This window comes from Hemitrygon akajei, chromosome 2 (assembly GCF_048418815.1).
Source record: "Hemitrygon akajei chromosome 2, sHemAka1.3, whole genome shotgun sequence".
NCBI classification, from domain to species: Eukaryota; Metazoa; Chordata; class Chondrichthyes; order Myliobatiformes; family Dasyatidae; genus Hemitrygon; species Hemitrygon akajei.
Genome location: NC_133125.1, coordinates 204,476,162 through 204,495,478, shown reverse-complemented (window position 1 = coordinate 204,495,478; position 19,317 = coordinate 204,476,162). Strand labels below are relative to the sequence as shown.

Below are 19,317 nucleotides of genomic sequence, written 5' to 3'. Positions count from 1 at the left end.
CCTTGACCCTATTCTCCATCTTGCAGCTATGTATTAAGTTAAAGCAAAAATCCATAATAACGTAAAACAGCCATAATAAAAAGCACAAACAATGTTCAACTACTACCATGTTATGTCTAACAGTAATAAAAACATAATCAGCAACGACCATCTTAAAATCAACTAAGGTATCTTAATCACAATTTCAAAAAAGAATAAATCCAAGCAAATAATATTACAGACAGAATTCTTTCTCTCCAAAAAAAGAATAAATGAGTGTATATATATAATAAACCTAAACCTATGTTAATATTAAAACAACTAAAAGAAATAAAAAGATTAATACACGCCAGGTCCTGTACGGACCATTAGATTATACTATAAAAGTTCCCTACAAAACAGTTATGCATATACTGAACATTAATAGGTAAAAAAAAGTTTAGTCAGCCACGTCCCATACCAGAGACTTAAAAAAGCCTTAACTCAGAACATCCATAAACATCTCAAACAACAAAATACTTCAGAATTACCTATTGAGTAATCCGGTTAACTTTCAGATTTTATTCAGTAGGCTTAACTTTAAGATTTTTAATGTACTCCCATCCCTCCTGGGGAGAGTAAATTCTCAATGATTGAGACTTTTCAGGATGAATTATCAACCTTGCTGGGTTGCGAAGGGAGGGATATAAATCTAACTTACACATTTCTCTCATGACTTCTCGGTATTTCCTTCTTTCGGCAAAGATTTCAGGAAGATAGTCTTCTATGATACGAATCTCTGTTGAATTAAAGATTAACTTTCGTTTTTTTCTGGCTTCTCGAAGTATGGCTTCCTTGGTTGTATAATAATGCAGAGAAAACACAATTGGTCGAGGATGTAATTCAGGTGAACGCCAAGAAAATAGAATTCTATGGACTCTGTCAATTAAAGGGCTAGCTTCCAGGGTCTCACTAAAAAGTGTGTACAACATATCTGAGAATTTTAACAGTTCGCCAGCTTCAGTATTTTCAGGCAGTCCTAGGATATGCAAATTCCTCCGATGCCCTCTACTATCTAAATCAACCATTTTTTCCTTCGTTTTAAATAGTTCCGAGGTAATTTCATTGATTTTCTTTTCCATCGAAGGTATCTTCATTCCTTGATCTTTAATAGTTTGCTTGAATTGATCATTTTCATTCTCAATTCGGGTTGTAGTCTGCTGAAGTGTTTGAAGTTGACAGTCCAGATTTTTCGGAGAATCTTGAACCATAGAGATAGCTTTTTCAAGCTTCCTGTTTGAGCCGGTCAGCTGATCAATCTTGATATTAAGCTACCCAAATTCTGACTTCATGTCTTGTATTGAAGAAAATATTTCTGCTAAAGTAACAGGTTCCTCCGCCTTCTTAGTTTGTTCCATTTCAGGAAAAGTCTTGGTGCTTCTCAGTTCAATACCTAAATGACTTTTGTCAGCCATTGTAATTAGATCGCAAGTCCTTCAGTAAAAGTAATAAATCCTTCAGTATCTGTCAGTGGGATATAAAGTATATAAGGGAGCCGCTAAGACTGCGACTACTCCATGCGCTGCAAAATGGCGAATCGAGTTGAACTCCAATGTGTGCAGATTTGACTGTTTAATTATAATGGGCCCTTTTTGTGTTTTTCTTTCTTTTCTTTACTTACCCTTTAGTTAAGATTCATAAATATAATTCCTTTAATTGCCTGCTGGGTGCTGTCTGTTGTTTCTTAGCACTGAGTTGTAACAGGGCAGCAAATTACACGGCATCCACACAAACCGGGGTTCGGGGTGGGAGAACCGTCTCGATCTCGCGGCTTTGTCGGGACCGGACTGTATATCCCCAGACTTATGCAGCCGAAGGAAACCCGGGGGGAGGTTCATAAGGGTGGTCTAACTGGAGTTTTATAGAGCTGCAACATTACCCTGCTGCTCTTGAACGCAATCCCTGACTAACGAAAGCCAACACACCACACACCCTATCAACAACTTTGGATGTGGAAACAAAGAACGGGTTGAGACAATTTTTATCTTGCACCACGCCAACCTTGCTTAAATGAATGACTCAGGACATGTGAACTCAGAGGACTCAGTTAACATGTAGGACACGTTAAACGTGACTACTGCAGAATCAGAGTTTCCAGGACGGGGAACTGTTTCAAGCAGAAGGGTTTCAGATCTATTGACGGACGCAGTTAATGTATTAAAACTAATAGAGCTACAGCAAAAATTATTTTTTATTTATTTTTCCAGGTTCATGGGTTTTTACAATGCAGAATTTAGGGATTAACTGGGACCCATTCAGTACCTGTTGTCAGCGGAGTTTCTTCCTCACGACCCACTGTGCCCCACTCCTCAACTGGGTCCCAGGTCCAAGTCATTTTAAGGATCCAGAGCAAAATTGGAGCAAATTCTCAGCCAATGTTTTTCATCCCGTGTCCTGAAGAAAGGATAAAGTTTCTCCGTGAATTTATTCCCAGTGAAGGTGTGGAGATGGGACTTGGTCTCCGCGTTGTAAAATGAAACTGTCCCGGACTCGTAACTGAGATAAACTCCCACCCTCCTGGGGATGCGATCGGCAGGGAGAGAGGATCGAGGGGAGGTGAATGCATAAAAACTGTCAACACTTCGACCAATGGCCCAGAAACCAGTTTTTGGTTTCAGTTTGACTTCTTTCTTCCTCTCCACAGACTCCGCGGCGATTCCCAGCCTCCATCTCCGATTCCCCGCCACCTCCACCTCCCAGTAATGTCTCCCAGATGTGAATGCCTCCGATCCCAGCGTACACGGCTGGACAGTGAACCGCGTCCCAGTGTCCAAAAGGCCTAGTAGGTGCTTGGCCAATCCGTGCACCGCCGCGGACGGGTAGAGTCTGACACACTTCCGATCCTTAGACACGTCAAGTTCCTGAGACGCTGTTTTCACATCCAGGGTGACAGGGACTAGCAGCAGGGTGTGCAGGGGGTGGGGGAGAGAGAGAAAACAAAGAATTAGTAATTCACTGGGGATCAGCGTAGTGCCAGGACCAGGAACTATTCTTAGGAAAAGATCACTATGGATTCACGGTCATAGTAGTCATAGATGTGTTCAGCATGGCTTTGTGTGGGGATCATGCCTTAAGTTTGTGTGTTGGTGCATGCATGTGTGTGTGTAATTTATTCATTCATTATACCTATATATAGGTATAATTTATAGATAGTATTTAATATAATAGAAATTATATCTAAAGAATTTTAACAGAAATGTAGGATATTTCTAAGTCTGGAGAAAACAGAAGAATACGACCGTTTTGTAGATAGTGGTGGAGGGGTGTCAATGAATACCGGGTATAGACCAACTGGGAATGAGGTGGAGAAATGACAAATGGAGCTGAATCCGGACAAGCATGAGTTGTTACAAACTGGAGGATGAGATGAGAAAGTTCTCGATACAGTGCATGGCTGGACACTTTGGGCCACTTCCCTCTCACACCATTATTAAGTATATTCTTTTCATCAAGTAACAATTAAATATCTCAAATGCATCTGAGAAGAAACGAGTTTACGTCTTACCTCGCTTTATGCTGTCTAACTTTTCACGCAACAGCTCAATCAACAAATAGGGATGGTCAAATTTTCCAGCATCAAGGACACTGTCTGCTACTGACAATGTAGAATCGTCATCGCTAATCCTGCACAGAATAAACATTAAGTAAAGATCAAATTCAACGTTAAGGATTATCTGAGCTATGTTCTTAATAATGTAGTGTTTCAGTAAAGATAATATCTCACCTATTCATCCAATTAAATTCTTCCTGAAATATATAAGAGCATAAATGTCAGTTGATTAACCATAGATTCCGACAGCAGTGTTTAAGCCAAATAATTACCTTGTGCTATAATTCTGAACCCTCACTGTTCTTCAGACATATACCAACTAGGTATTCCTGAAGAGGGAGTAAGGGGAGGAACCTTGATGACAATTGTGCCATTTCTGAGAGAAATTACCTGCCAGGGAAATCTGAACAGGCTGTTGACGTTGCTTGCATACAATGTCAATGTTGGTCAGAGGGAGGAGGCTAAACCATGAATGGATTTGAGAAGGTGGATTTTGGGGAAGATATTCTACTGGGAAAACCAGAATTCTTTCAAAAGCACCAGTACAGATGACACCAGGGATGGCGACATATTGGACAGGAAGGAAGACCGTCAAGGCCTTCAGCAGAACCTGGAACACATGGAAAAATGGCAGATGGAATTTAATGCAGACCTGTGTGAGTTGCTCCGGTTCAGCAGGACAAATCAGGACGGGACGTACATGGTGAGCTGAGGAAGTTCAGTGAGTAGAGTACTGAGCAGAGGGATCACAGAATACTGAGCCATAATTCCTTGAAAGCTGTGTCACCGGTACGTTGACTAGTAAAGACAGCTTTTACCACAATGGCCTTTGTAAATCGAAGTAGTAAGTACAGGATTTGGGATGCTATATTGATCTTCTACAAGACTTTGGTTAGGCCAAATTTAGAGTATGGTGTGATGTTTTCGTCACCTACTTACAGGAAAGATAACAATAAGATTGAAAGAGTATAGAGAAAATTTACAAGGATGACGTGAGTCATAGAGAAAGGCTGAATAGGTTTAATCCCTGGAGTGTAGGAGATGAGGGGATATTTGATAGACCAAGGGTCACCAACCTTTTTTGCACCGCGGACCGGTTTAATATTAACAATATTTTTGTGGACCGGCCGACAGGTTGGGGCGTTAATCACGACCGGAATATAGGTGAAAAGTCAACTATAAATGGCTAATACACTCAATTTTGTTTCTAAAAGGGTTTATCTAACAAATTTAATATTAAACACACAGCGCATATTTTCATCACATGAATATAGTGATAAAGTCATTTATAACTCACTTATAAGTCAACAGCATCATAACATTTTAAGTAACGTTTGGATATTAAACACACAGCGAATATTTTCCTCACATGAACATATAAAATCATTGCAACACACCAGTGAGAGGACAAGGTAAGGGCCAGAGGTCCCCGTACTGGGGCTGCGGCGGTTGCAGTCCGGAGAGAGCGACTGACCGAGCGAGGAGTGCGACAGGGCGTGTGCTCGCACCCCCCCTTGTAGGTAGGTAGGATCTATCAGCCGACAAAAGTTTGGCTCGAGAGATGACTGTCTGTAGATCGCAGCGAGGTAGCTGCTCTGCTACTTACGAAACCCTGAGACCGAATTAGGTCGTCTGCAAATATTTTAGCACCGGGTTCCCCATGAATATTCGGTGTGCAGAACAGGTTTAGAGGCTGTGCCCATCTGTCCGCGTCCCAGGCAAGTAGCAACGGCACTTCTCGCCAGCCGTGCAAGGCGGCCGGTTACCAAAAGCCAACCACTGATCCCTGGCGCTAGGGTATCACTGCGTTTAGGCGACTGATGACCTCGCGTGAGTTCAAGTTCAACAGTGGGTATGACAGGGAATGAGGAAAGGTGCAGCTGACTCATATTGTTTCATATCGTTTCCTTGCGGCCCGGTAGCATGTGCTTTGCTCCCGGTGGTTGGGGACCACTGTGATAGACCATAAGATGCAGGAGCAGAAGTAGGCCATTCACCCGTTAACATCTTTTCCATCACTCCATCTTGGCTGAATTCTTATCCCTCTCAACCGTATTCTCGTGCCTTCTCCCTGTAACCTTTGATGCCCTGACTAATCAAGAACCAATCTCTGCCTCTGCTTTAAATATACTCAAAGACTTGGCCTCCACCAATGTTCCCTCCAAGGTGCACGTGCACACATCTTTTGCTACGAGTGCACAAAGGAATTTAAACTGCGGACAAAAAGTTGTCGCCCTCTACATTGTTGGCATGTCAGCAAAGTTCCACTTTCATACACAATCCCATTTCCTTTACTGGTTTCTGATGCAAATGGTGTTGACAACGTGGAGTGTGCAATGATTCGTCTTCAAATTTAAGAGCTGGCTTATTTATACTATTTTTATTAAAGGAATTATTCAGTGTGCACATGTTATCACTGGGGAAAAAATTGCAAAGCACAAGATTTTCTGCACACTGGTCATTACAAATCAGAGTGAACATTGGCCTCCACAGCCGTCTGCAGCAATGAATTCCACTGATTCACCACCCTCTGCCTAAAGAAATTCCTCCTCATCTCCGTTCTAAATGACTATCCCTATATTCTGAGGCTGAGCCCTCGGTCCTAGACACACCCACTATAGGATATACAGCCTCATCAACTGCTCGATCAAGGCCTTTCAATATTCGATGTTTCAATGAGATCCCACCTCGTTCTTCTAAATTCCAATGAGTACAGGTCCAGAGCATTCAAATGGTCCTCATATGTTAACCTTTTAATTCCTGGAATCATTCTCATGAACCTGTTTTGGGTCCTCTCCAATGCTGGAGCATCTTGTCTTTGATTGGCGGCCCAAAACTGCTCCCAATACTCCGTGTGGTCTGAGCAATGCCTTATAGAGCCTCAGCAGTACATCCTTGCTTTTATATTCTAGTCCTCTTGAAATGAATGCTAACACTGCGTTTGCCTTCCTTACCACCTGTGAAACTTGCAAGTTACCCTTTAGAGAATCCTGCACAAGGGCTCCCAAGTCCCTTTGCAGCTCTGATTTTTGAAATATCTCCCAGTTTAAAAACTAGTCTACACCTTTATTTCTTCTACCAAAGTGCATGACCACACACTATAGACCATCTGCCACTGCACATTCTCCCAATCTAAGTCTTCTGCAGACTCCTTGCTTCCTGAACACTACCTAGCCCTCCACCTATCTTCATACCTTCCACAAACTTAGCCACAAAGCCATTAATTCTGCCATCCAAATCAATGACATATAATGTGAAAAGAAGCAGTCCCAACACTAAACAAGACCACTATTCACTGGCAGCCAGCTAGAAAAGGCCTAGATCTAGGCCTCATATGGAGCCAGTGATCATTAATGGAGAATGTGTGGAGCAGGTTAAGACCTACAAATATCTGGGAGTACAGTTAGACGAGAAGCTAGACTGGACTGCCAACACAGATGCCTTGTGCAGGAAGGCACAGAGTCGACTGTACTTCCTTAGAAGGTTGGCGTCATTCAATGTCTGTAGTGAGATGCTGAAGATGTTCTATAGGTCAGTTGTGGAGAGCGCCCTCTTCTTTGTGGTGGCGTGTTGGGGAGGAAGCATTAAGAAGAGGGACGCCTCACGTCTTAATAAGCTGGTAAGGAAGGCGGGCTCTGTCGTGGGCAAAGTACTGGAGAGTTTAACATCGGTAGCTGAGCGAAGGGCGCTGAGTAGGCTACGGTCAATTATGGAAAACTCTGAACATCCTCTACATAGCACCATCCAGAGACAGAGAAGCAGTTTCAGCGACAGGTTACTATCGATGCAATGCTCCTCAGACAGGATGAAGAGGTCAATACTCCCCAATGCCATTAGGCTTTACAATTCAACCGCCAGGACTTAAGAACTTTTTAAAAGCTATTATTAATGCTTTTTGAGATAGTGATTTAGATGCATATCATATTTTTTCTTAATTTTTTTTTACTGAGTTAAGTATTGTATGTAATTAGTTTTGCTACAACAAGTGTATGGGAGATTGGAAAACAAGTTGAATTTCCCCATGGGGATAAGTATCTATCTATCTATCTATCTTTTATTCCCACTCTTTGCTTCCTGTTCGTCAGCCAATCTTCCATCCATGCTAGTGTCTTTCCTGTAATATCATCTGCTCTTATCTTGCTAAATAGTCTCATACGGCGCCTTGACAAAGGCCCTCTGAAAATCCAAATAAACAACATCCATTGACTCTCTTTTGTATATTTTGTCTGTTATTTCCTCAAAGAATTCCGACAGGCAAGATTTTCCCTTAAGGAAATCCTGCTGGAAACTATGTGTACTTTATCAAGTGTCTCCCAAGACCCCACCCTCAATAATAGACTCCAACATCTTTCCAATCACGGCAGTCAGGCTAACAGGCCTATTCACTTCCTTTCTTCTGCCTTCCTCGCTGGAGTACTCTTTGCAATTTTCCAGTCTTCCGGAAGTATTCCAGAATTAGTGATTCTTGTAAGATCATTACTATTGCTGACACAATCTCTTCAGCTATCTCTTTCGGAACCCTGGGGTACAGTCCAGGTGATTTATCTATGTTCATCCTCCCAAGCACCTTCTCCTTAGTAATAGCAAATACACTCACCTGCCCCGCGCTCTTGGAACTCTGGCATACTGTTAGTGTCTTCCACTTTGTGATACAATAGGGTCCTGTAAGAGACTCCTGGATAAGAACACGGGGCTTAGTAAAATAGAGGGCTATGGATAACCCAAGGTAATTTCTGAAGTACGTACATGTTCAGCGCAGCATCGTGGGCCGAAGGACCTGTATTGTGCTGTAGGTTTTCTATGTTTCACAGTGAAAACTGACACAAAATACTTCTTAAGTTATTAAGTTCATCCACCCTTTTTTATTCACCATTCCTAACTCTCCAGCGTCACTTGTAGCATTCTGATATCCACTCACGCTTCTTTATATATCTGATAAAAACTCTGATATTTTTGGCGAGCTTACCTTCATATTTCATGTTATCTCTCCTTATGGCTTTTTAGTTGCCTTCTGCTGGTTTCGAAAGATTCCCAATCAATGCTAGTGTCCCCTTTCAATCAACTTTGGCAAGCTCATCTGAAATTTCCTTAACTCCCCTGTAATACTGATACATCGGACTTTATTTTCTCCCTCTCAAACTGCGAGGTGAATTTTATAGTTGTATGATCATTACTTCTTCCTGGTTCCTTTACCCTAAGCTCCCCAATCAAATTCTGGACAACACCCAGTCCAGAATTGCCTTGACCCTAGAGGCTCAACCACGAGCTGCTCTAAATGCTACAAATTCCCACTCCTGACATACTGCACCAACCGGTTTTTCCAAACCCACCTGCATTTTGAAATCCCCCATGACCATCATAACATTGAGAATTTTGCATTCTTTTTCGACCTCCCGTTGTAATTTGTACCCCACATCTGGGTTACAGTTCGAGGGCCCGAATATAACACCCATCAAGGTCTTTTTACCCTTGCAGTTTCTTAGCTCAACACACAAGGATTCTCCATCTTCCAGCCCTATGTCACCTCTTACTAAGTATTTGATGTCATTTTTTCTAACCGAACCACCCCACCCCTCTGCCTATCTGCATTCTTCATTACATTCTGTATTGTTGGACGTTGAGCTCTCAGGTACAATTTTTTATGTACTTTATTTAGTGAGACTGTGCAGAGTAACCTATTCTGGCCCATCCAGTCACACTGCCCCAGCAACCCCCGACAAACCCGATTAACCCTATCGTAATCACGGGACAATTTACCCGGTATGTCTTTGGATTATGGAAGGAAACCAGAGGACCCGGAGAAAACCAACATACTCGACAAAGAGGACATACAGGCTCCTTACAGACAGTGCAGAATTGCAGTCCGAACTGCACAATGCCCCGTGCTAGAACAACATTGCACTACTGTGATGCCTTTTCAATCACGATTCAGTGATGCCCACAATGTTGTATCTGCCAATCTCTACTACGCTGCAAGATCATCTACCTTAATATGTATACTGCATTCATTCCTGCTGGTGCTGCATGGGGGAGAGTAAATTAGAGTTGTCGGGGGATGGGAACCCGCGTGCCAGAACTGATAGAGTAGTTGTGGAGACAGACGTTGTTAAGACCTCAGACAACGTCAGGAATCAAACGGTTGAGCAAGGTGGGACTAACGTTCTGAGTCGCATAGATTCCAATGCAAGAAGTATCGTAGGAAAGGTAGATGAGCTCAGGGCGTGGATCAACACCTGGAATTATGATATTGCGGAAATAGCGAGACTTGGTTCCAGGACTGGCACCTCTATATTCTGGGGTTCTGTTGTTTTAGGCGTGATACAGCGGAGGAGATTAAAGGAGGAGGGGTGGCGTACTAGTCAGGGGAAATGTCACAGCAGTGCTTCGTCACGAAAGACAGACTGCAGAAGTTGACTAGTGAGGATTTGTGAGTGGAAATGAGGGTATGGCCACATTAATAAGGCTATATTATGGACCATCCAACAGCCCACAGGATTGGGAGGAACAAATTTGTAGAGAGATCGCAGACTGTTGCAAGAAACATAAGGGTGTAATAGTAGGCGATTTTAACTTTTCACGTATTGACTTGGACTAGTTGGGATAGAGTTTGTAAAATGTATTCAGGAAAGTTTCTTTAATCAGTACATAGAAGTCCCATAGACAGAGTGTACGATACTTGATCTCCTACTAGGAAATAAGACAGAGCAAGTGACTGAATATTGTGTAAGGTAACATTTTGCTTCTAGGAACCATAATGCCGTTAGTTCCAAGATAATTATGAAAACGGGTAAGGTCTGGTTCTCGTGTTGATATTCCAAATTGGAGAACGGTCAATTCTGATGGTATCAGAAAGGATCTGACAAGTGTGTATTGGGACAGGCTGTTTCCTGGCAAAGGTGTGCTTGGTAACTGGGAGACCTTCAAAAGTGAATTTTTGAGAATATTTTATGTGCCGTCAGAATAAAAGGATGATAGGTTTTGGAAACGGTTTTCGAGAGATATTGAGGTCCTGGTTGAGGAACAAAAGGGAGGTGGATAGCAGGTATTGCAAAAGAACACTTGAGAAAGAAACCAACTGGACTAAAAGAAGCAATGAGGTTGCTCTCGGAGTCAGACCTAAAGGCTTCTGCCAATAAGTTAAGGGCAAAAGGATTGCAAGGGACAAAATTGGTCCGCTGGATGTTAATCTATGTGTGGAGCCAAACGAGATTGGGGAAATCTTAAATGCATCTTTTTTGCCTCTGTATTTACTTGGCAGATACACGCAATTCTATAGAAGCAAGGCAGCACAGCATTCATAGGCCCAACACAGATTACTGAGGAGCAGGTGTTTGCTGTTTTGAGGTGGATAAATCCCCAGAGCCTGACAACGTGTTCCCTCAGACCCCGTGGGAGGCCAGTGCCGAAATTGCTGCGGCCCTAGCAGAGATACTTAAATCATCCTTAGCAACAGGTGAGGTACCAGATTATTGGAGGATAGCTAATGTTGTTCTGCTGTTTAAGAAAGGCTCTAAGAATAAACCAGGAAATTATTGGCCAGTGACCCTGACATCAGTATTGGGAAAGTTATTGAAAGGTCTTCTAAGAGACTGGATAGATGAATATTGGGACAGACAAGGATGGATTGTGGATTGTCAGCATGGCTATGTGCATGGTAGTCTGTGTCTAAACAACCTCAGAGTTTTTCAAAGAGGTTACCAGGAAGGCAAAGCATGGACTTCAGCGAGGCATTTGACAAGGTCCCACTTGGGAGGCTGGCCTGTAGTGCCACAGAGATCAGTGCTGGGTTCATTGTTATGTTATGAGTGATGAACAGACCTGATGGACAATGGGGTAAAGAGTTAACCATCTCCCCCCCCCCCCCCGAGAACCACGAACCATTACTGTTGCTATGCTGACCATGAGAAAGAGAGACGAAAAACCGGCAAGAACATCTGCGACAGATAAGAGAGAAAGGGAGACTGCTGATTAACTGTTTTGTGACTCCTTTTGAATTATTTACTGTTTCGCTGCAAGGACAATAGTTTGCTCAATAACATTCCTCAGTGGACTGAAGGAGTGGCCTGATTTGATGGACAGTCATTCAGGATTGATGGACAGCTGAGTCCCCGTTGGTAGGGATAAAAGACAGGTCTGCAGAGATACCCTCCAGACACACCAGTGGACACTGATTGAGTGTTGGGAACCCACAGAAAGGTGGGGGCTTCAGAGACCGAACCAGGAGATCGGTCAGTAAAACTCACAGTGTTACAGCAGGGCCGGTGGGGACGTGTGTGTGTGTCCACTCATGCCAGAGTGACGAGTCCACCACAGAAGAACGGTCTGGCTGAAGACCAGAGGGGTCATAACTGAATGGCCACAACGATACGACGGATTAAGAAAGCAAAGGAAGGTTTGGCTGTTGTAGCTGTTACCTCTCGCTCGCTCTCTCTCTCTCTCCAACGATTACAACTTAACAAGCATAACTACCTCAGCACTCATGAACTGAACTATATATTCTATGACAATTCATTTACCCCTAGACATCGATAGAGCTTGTTTATTATTGCTTATTATTATTATTCCTACACTTTTAGGTTTATTACTGCTACCTTGTGTTATATGTATATTTGCATTATTGATATGGTTTTGCTTATTTTTATGAATAAACACCTTTAAATACAGTACCACCAGACTCCAACAGAAACTTCTATCTCTGCTGGTCTGACACCCAGTTACAGGGTACGTAACAGTCATTTGTCATCTTTATCAACAATCTGGATGATAATGTGATTAACTGTAAGCAAATTTGTGGATAAAACCAAGACTGGGGATGTCAAGGACAGCAAGGAAGACTATCAAAGCACGTAGCCAGATCTGGATCAGATGGAAGAACTGGGCTGAAAAATCGAATTTAATGCAGACAAGTGTACAGTGTTGAACTTTGGCAGGACAAATCAGGTTAGTTCATGCACAGTGAGGGGCGGGGTGCTGTGCAGTGTGGTAGAACAAAGGGATCTGAGAACACAGGTCCATAATTCACCACAGGTAGATAGGGTCATAAAAAAAGCTTCTGGCACATTGGCCTTCATAACTCAAAATATTGAGTACAGGAGATGAATATTATGTTGAAGTTGTATAAGTCATTGATGAGGTCTAATTGGTCTAATTGTGTGCAGTTTTGGCCATCTACCTACAGGAAAGATGTAAATAAGGTTGAAAGAGTACAGAGAAAATTTACAAAGACGTCATCCAGTCTGGGGGACTGGAGTCATGAGGAATGACTGAATAGGTTACAACTTTATTCCCTAGAACGTAGAAGATTCAGGGGCGATTTCATAGAGGTATATAGAATTATGAGGGGTATAGATAGGGCAAATGCAAGCAGGCTTTTTCCTCTGAGTTTGGGTGAGACTACAACTAGAGGTCATGGGTCAAGGGTGAAAGGAGAAACTCCTTCACTAAGAAAGCGGAACGAGATGCCAGTGGATGTGGTGAATGGGATTTACAATTTCAACATTTAAGTTTTGATAGGCACATGGACGGGAGGGGTACAGTTGGCTACATTTCCAGACGCAGGTCGATGGGACTGGGCAGATTTAAAGCTTCCACAGACTAGATGGGCCAGATTTCAGAACAGATGCTTCTGTTCTGTAATCTTCTACGATGCTACGATTCAATGAAATGATAAAGCAAACCTGAGTGCATCGTTTTCGTGTGTTGTTCATGTTCGTGACATCAACACGTCTAGCTGCCTAATATTAATTAGCACTCTATTATCAATGTCGATTGTGATTAATGCTTAAGGAATACCTGGGTGGGGGTTGTATTATGAGACTGGGCCAAAGGGCCATTTTCCTTGCTTGTACTTTTCTATAACTCTATAACGCCTTCAGTCCTGTATTCATCACTCTTTCATTTTGCCCTCATGTTACTCTTCACCTCATCCCACTGACAGCAATTTACCCCTATCATCTACCTGTCTTTTCCCTCACATTCTCACTACACACTGCATCTACTTGCATACCAATTGTCCCACCCTCAACCCTATCACTCTGGTCCCCATCCCCCTGCCAAATTAGTTTATGGACAGAGGGGTAGAGATACTGTAAACGTAGGTAGGCACTTTCCACTGAAGTTGGGAGAGAACCGACCTAGGGGTGAAAGGGCAAGTGGTCAGGGGAAGATGAAGGGCAACCACCCCCCTCCGAGTACAGTGCCGGTGGAGACTGAGCTGCCAATGCAAGTGGAGGATGTGGGTTCGATGGCAACATTTAAGAGAAGTTCTTATGGGAGAGTTATAGAAATATAGAAAACCTACAGCACAATACAGGCCCTTCGGCCCACAAAGCTGTGCCAGACATGTCCCTACCTTAGAACTACTTAGGCTTTACCCATAGCCCTCCATTTCTCTAAGCTCCATGTACCTATCCAGGAGTCTCTTAAAAGACCCTATCGTTTCCGCCTCCACCACCGTTGCCGGCAGCCCATTCCACACACTCACCACTCTGCGTAAAAAACTTACCCCTGACATCTCCTCTGTACTTACTTCCAAGCACCTTAAAATAATGCCCTCTCATGCTAACCATTTCAGCCCTGGGAAAAGCCCTCTGAGTATCCACACGATCAATGACTTTCATTGTCTTATACACCTCTATCAGGTGACTTCTTATCTTCCGTCTCTCCAAGGAGAAAAGGTCGAATTCACTCAACCTATTCTCATACGGCATGCTCCCCAATCCAGGCAACATCCTTGTAAATCTCCTCTGCACCCTTTCTATAGCTTCCACATCCTTCCTGTAGTGAAGCGACCAAAAATGAGCACAGTACCCCAAGTGGGGTCTGACCAGCGTCCTATAAAGCTACAACATTACATCTCAGCTCCTAAACTCAATCACATGATAGATGAAGGTCAATGCACTGTATGCCTTCTTAACCACAGAGTCAACCTGTGTAGCAGCTTTGAGTGTCCTGTGGACTCAGCCCCAAGATCCCTCTGATCCTCCACACTGCCAGGAGTCTCACCATTAATACTATCACCATCATAGTTGACCTACCAAAATGAACCACCTCACACTAATCTGGGTTGAACTCCATCTGCCACTTCTCAGCCCAGTTTTGCATCCTATCAATGTCACGCTGAGAACTCTGACAGTCCTCCACACTATCCACAACACCTCCAACCTGTGTGTCATCAGCATATTTACTAACCCTTCCCTCCACTTCCTCATCCAGGTCACTTATAAAAATCACGAGTAGGGGTCCCGGAACAGATCCCTGAGGCACACCACTGGTCACCGGCCTGCCTGCAGAATATGATCCGTCTACAACCACTCTTTGCCTTCTGTGGGCAAGCCAGTTCTGGATCCACAAAGCAATATCCCCTTGGATCCCATGTTTCCTTACTTTCTCAATAAGCCTTGCATGGAGTACCTTATCAAATGCCTATGATCATCCAAGTTCGGTTCAATAGAACTAGGCAGGGAAACTGTTGAGCACAGACTAGATGGGCCTAAGGACCTGTAGTTTTCTATGACACAAGCCCCTCACACTAGATCCATACACGGAAAGGAAACCGATGGAGGCACTGCTGCCAAGTCTCGAGCCAAAACCAACACTGTTAATTTTCCCCACACATACTGCATCAGCAGCTGACTGGCTCCAACACTTTCTTCTCTTAATTTCTGAGAAAAGTTGCATTCATGTCAGACAAATTCTCACCTTCAGTAAGATCATACTATCTTCTTGGTCTATCCATCCCTTCACATATGATTGCTCCGCCTGAACAGAGTCTAAATTCTCTTGAATCTGGCGAAGATTTTTCTCCATAGTATTCAGAAGCCTCTCCTCTTCGTCCCTGAGATCTCGGAGTAAGCGCTGCTCTTTCTCGGTGAGAATCTGGCGCAGTTCAGCAAACAGGGATGTGATGTGGGATTGAAGGATGTGCGACTGTTTCTGTCAAATGAAAGTTAAAGGCTAATATTATCGACTGTGGAAAGGGGGCACAGTTATACAAGATTATAAAATTAAAACCCGAGACCTCACCCGAATGTCAGAAATCTTCTCCGTCTGTTGCTGCTCTAATTCCTCCATTGCTGATTTCCTTTTTGTGAGAGATTGTAAAAAGGATTTCATCTGATCCTAGGATTAAGTTTGAGAAAAATGTAACATAGGAGTGGGGCTGTTAGAACAAAATAACGAGTAATACGGTGATCAATCTTGATTTCTTTTACCTTACAGATTTCAACGGCCTCTTTAATCGGCAGGAAGCGGTGCTCTCTGTGTTCTCGCGAAGCCACACAAATCACACAGATCAGTTTCTTGTCTGTTTCACAAAACAGCTTTAATTCTTCCTCATGTTCCTCGCAGTGAAATTTACTTTTCTTCTCTTTTGGATTCAGGTTTAGCTTCCGTGCTTTCTCGGAGAGACTCCCCAAAGCCCAGTTGACCCTGACACTGGTGTCTGCAAACTTCGCTCTACATTCCGGACAAGTGTCCCTCTCCGTACTTTCCCAATATAGTGTGATACAGGAGCGGCAGAAGTTGTGTCCACACTCCAGTATCACCGGATTGCTGAAGAAATCCAGGCAAATGGGGCAAATTACGTCCTCGGTTAAACTGTCGATTTGATCTTTCGAAGCCATCTTGACCAGCGATGCCTCCGGATTTACGATGTTTTCACTTTCCGGTATTGCGGGGCTGCTGCAATACCGCGACTGTCCACCAGGTGTGCCGCAACGGTGCATGAATACTGTACCGGCCTGAAGAATTACGATTTTGTTCGAAGTATTCGGGGATAAGCACCCCTGGCTGTTCCAACTAACCTCAGAAAAGCCGAAGGGTGATTAGCCACTAATCAGGGATGTAATCAGGCTTTATGAGCCAATGGTCAGACCACATCTAGAGTATTGTGAGCACGTGTGATCCTGATCTAAGAAAGGATGTGTTGGCATTGGAGAATGACCCCGGGAATGAAAGGGTTAACGTATCGACCGTTTGATGGCTCTGGGTCCGCTTCACTCTATGTATACCTGTCTGGACACGCCCCTCTGCTGACTGCTCCTGTGGCTCTTCCCACAGACCCCTGGATAAAGGCGATTGGGGGCACTGCACCTCCCTCAGTCTTCGACATGTCGTGCTCCCTTTTCGCTGTTAATAAAAGCCTATGTTCACTTCCAGTCTCCTAGAGCATATATGTCAAACTCAAGGCCTGCGGGCCAAATCCGGCCCGCGGTGGAATTATCTTTGGCCCACGAGATAATATCTAATTACTATTAAAGCTGGCCCCAGTAATCGAAGCGCCTATGGCGTATGATATGGCTAATGCTGAGTTTATTCAGGTACCAGGTTTTCAGGGTTTTTAGTGTTTATTCGGCAGTCTTCTTCATAAGAAACGGAATTTGTAAAGTGAAACACTTTGTAGTTATAGCAGAGACTGAGACACATGAGAGCAGGCTGAAAAAATGGAGGCAACGAAAGCTGCGTTCGCACGCGTCGGACTGATCCGGCCCGCATGAAACTGCATTTTGCTCAATCCGGCCCGTGACCTAAAATGAGTATGACACCCCTGTCCTAGAGTTCTTGATGGTGCATCACTCAAGTTCAGAAGAAAGAGCAACAACCTCATTGAAACCTATGGAATATTGAAAGGCCAAGAAGAGAGGTCTATATTGGGGGAGGTTAAGACCAAGAGGGCACAGCCTCAGAATAGAACATCCCTTTAGACTGGAGATGAGGAGGAGTATCTTTAGCTAGAGGGTGGTGAGCCGATGCAATTCATTGCTGTGGAAGCCAAGTCATTGGGTATATTTAAAGCGGAGGTTTGATGGGTTCTTGATTGTTAAGGCCATTAAAGGTAGAAGGCAGAAAAATTGGGTTGAGAGGGATAATAAATCAGCCATGATGAAATGGCGGAGCAGACTCAATGGCCTAATGTTTCTCCAGTGTCTTATGATCTTAACCAGGGGAATATCATATTGAAACAGAAAGGAAGAGTGTTGGGTACTCTAAAGAAGGGCAGAAATGGACTGGGAATAAATGGAGTGTGAAACAATGGCTAACAATTAACTTAGTGCAATTGCTCTTGAAACTATTTTAGTAATAAAGCAGGCGGTTAGGGAAATCTGGAGAGGATATTGTGTGTGGGTATATGGCCTTCTACAGTGGCCCATCTACGTCAATGTTCAACAGGCTGTGCATTTTGAGATTCTCTTCTGCACACCTCGGTTGTTATGGTTATTCGAGTTACTGTTGCCTTCCTCTCAGCTTGAACCTTCCTGGTCATTTTCCTCTAACCTCTCTCATTAACAAAGTGATTTCACCCACAGAACTCCCACGTGCTGGGATGTTTTATTGCTCTGCACCATTCTCTGTAAACTCAACTCTTACGTGTGAAAATCCCAGGAGATCAGCAATTTCTGAGATACTCAAACCATTCCCTCTGCCACCAATACGTTAAGTATTTATTCACCTCCATAGATGTTGCTTGACCTGCTGAGTTCCTCCAGCACTTTTTGTACTTTGCTCTGGATTTCCAGCATCTGCAGAACCCCTTGTGTTTATGATCACTATTGATGTAATGTTGGTAACTGGGACAAGTGTAAGTGGGCCTGATGGGCCTATTATGTTACTCTCTAAATGTGGATAAGAAAGAATATATCAAAGGTCTCCCACAAGGGCTGATGCTCCCAGACACTTTCTTCCAGGCTGCGTACTGTAAATGTCCTTAGAATATCCCCAGAGGCAGCTGATCCGTCACCAACAAATATCTGCAGGACCCTCTCTGATTTTAAAAGACAGAGTATAAGTCTCAAGTGATGGCAGTGATCACCATTAAATGCTGCAGTCCCTACAAAAACATTCTCTTTCTCTGCAATTTGGCTGTTCGTGGTTTTTAACTGGGTTCTTTGGGTTTCTTGCTTTGTGGTTAACTGCAAGCAGACAAATATCAAGGTTGTGTGATTTATGTATTTTTAATTTGAATCTTTGATATACCTTTTCAGCTCACCTGCTTGGTCCTGAAATGGGAAAAGAAAGATGAGTTCGGCATTCTGAATGTGTGGCTTTGGATTTCCAGCATCTGTAGAATCTCCTGTGCTTGTGCTTTCAAATAATCAATTATATATCACAATGAAAAAAGGAGAAAATTCACAAAGGTCACATATGTATGTCTAAGATTTTTGCACAGTACTGTAAATAGAATAGATGTGGAGAGGATGTTTCCAATAACAGGAGAATCTAGGACCAGAGAGCACAGACTCAGAATAGAAGGACATCCATTTAGAGCAGAGACGAGAAGGAATTTATTTAGCCATAGGTTGGTGAGTCTGTGGAATTCGATACATAGACAGCTGTGGAGGATAAGTCATTGGGTGTCACGATGTGCGCAAACAACTGATCCCAAGTCTAGAGGAACAACAACAGATTCCCACATAGAAACAGAAACAGTTTATTCACAGGGACTGCAGCAGAAATCAGTGGCTCGACTCAGTGACAGAATAAGACGAATCATTTCCAGAAATCAAGGACCACCTGTTAAGTGCTAATTGGGAGTCTGCTTTAAATAATCACATTATGTAGAAAACCTGTGCTAGTAAAGATAAATTTGATAAGATTGAACAGAAAGCACAAGAGTTTAACAACTCTAGACAAGACAACAATTAAAAAATACAGACCAACAGGCCCACAGGACATTGGGTATGTTTCATGAATATGTACAAGTATACGTGGGTGCTTTAGTAGACCAGAAGACCATAAGATATAGGAGCAGA

The 19,317-nt window shown here is 43.2% G+C and overlaps 1 protein-coding gene across 1 annotated transcript; it reads right to left on the bottom strand.

The window, feature by feature from the left end:
* Positions 1–2,191: 2,191 nt before the first annotated feature.
* LOC140720150 (zinc-binding protein A33-like) lies at positions 2,192–16,212 on the bottom strand. Its single transcript, XM_073035038.1, has 6 exons — positions 15,781–16,212; positions 15,593–15,688; positions 15,269–15,502; positions 3,743–3,765; positions 3,524–3,642; positions 2,192–2,914 (listed from the first exon to the last, which is right to left on the bottom strand). Exons 1-6 carry the CDS (start codon positions 16,189–16,191, stop codon positions 2,355–2,357), a joined length of 1,443 nt encoding a protein of 480 aa, XP_072891139.1. The 5' UTR covers positions 16,192–16,212; the 3' UTR covers positions 2,192–2,354.
* Between the last annotated feature and the right edge of the window lie 3,105 nt (positions 16,213–19,317).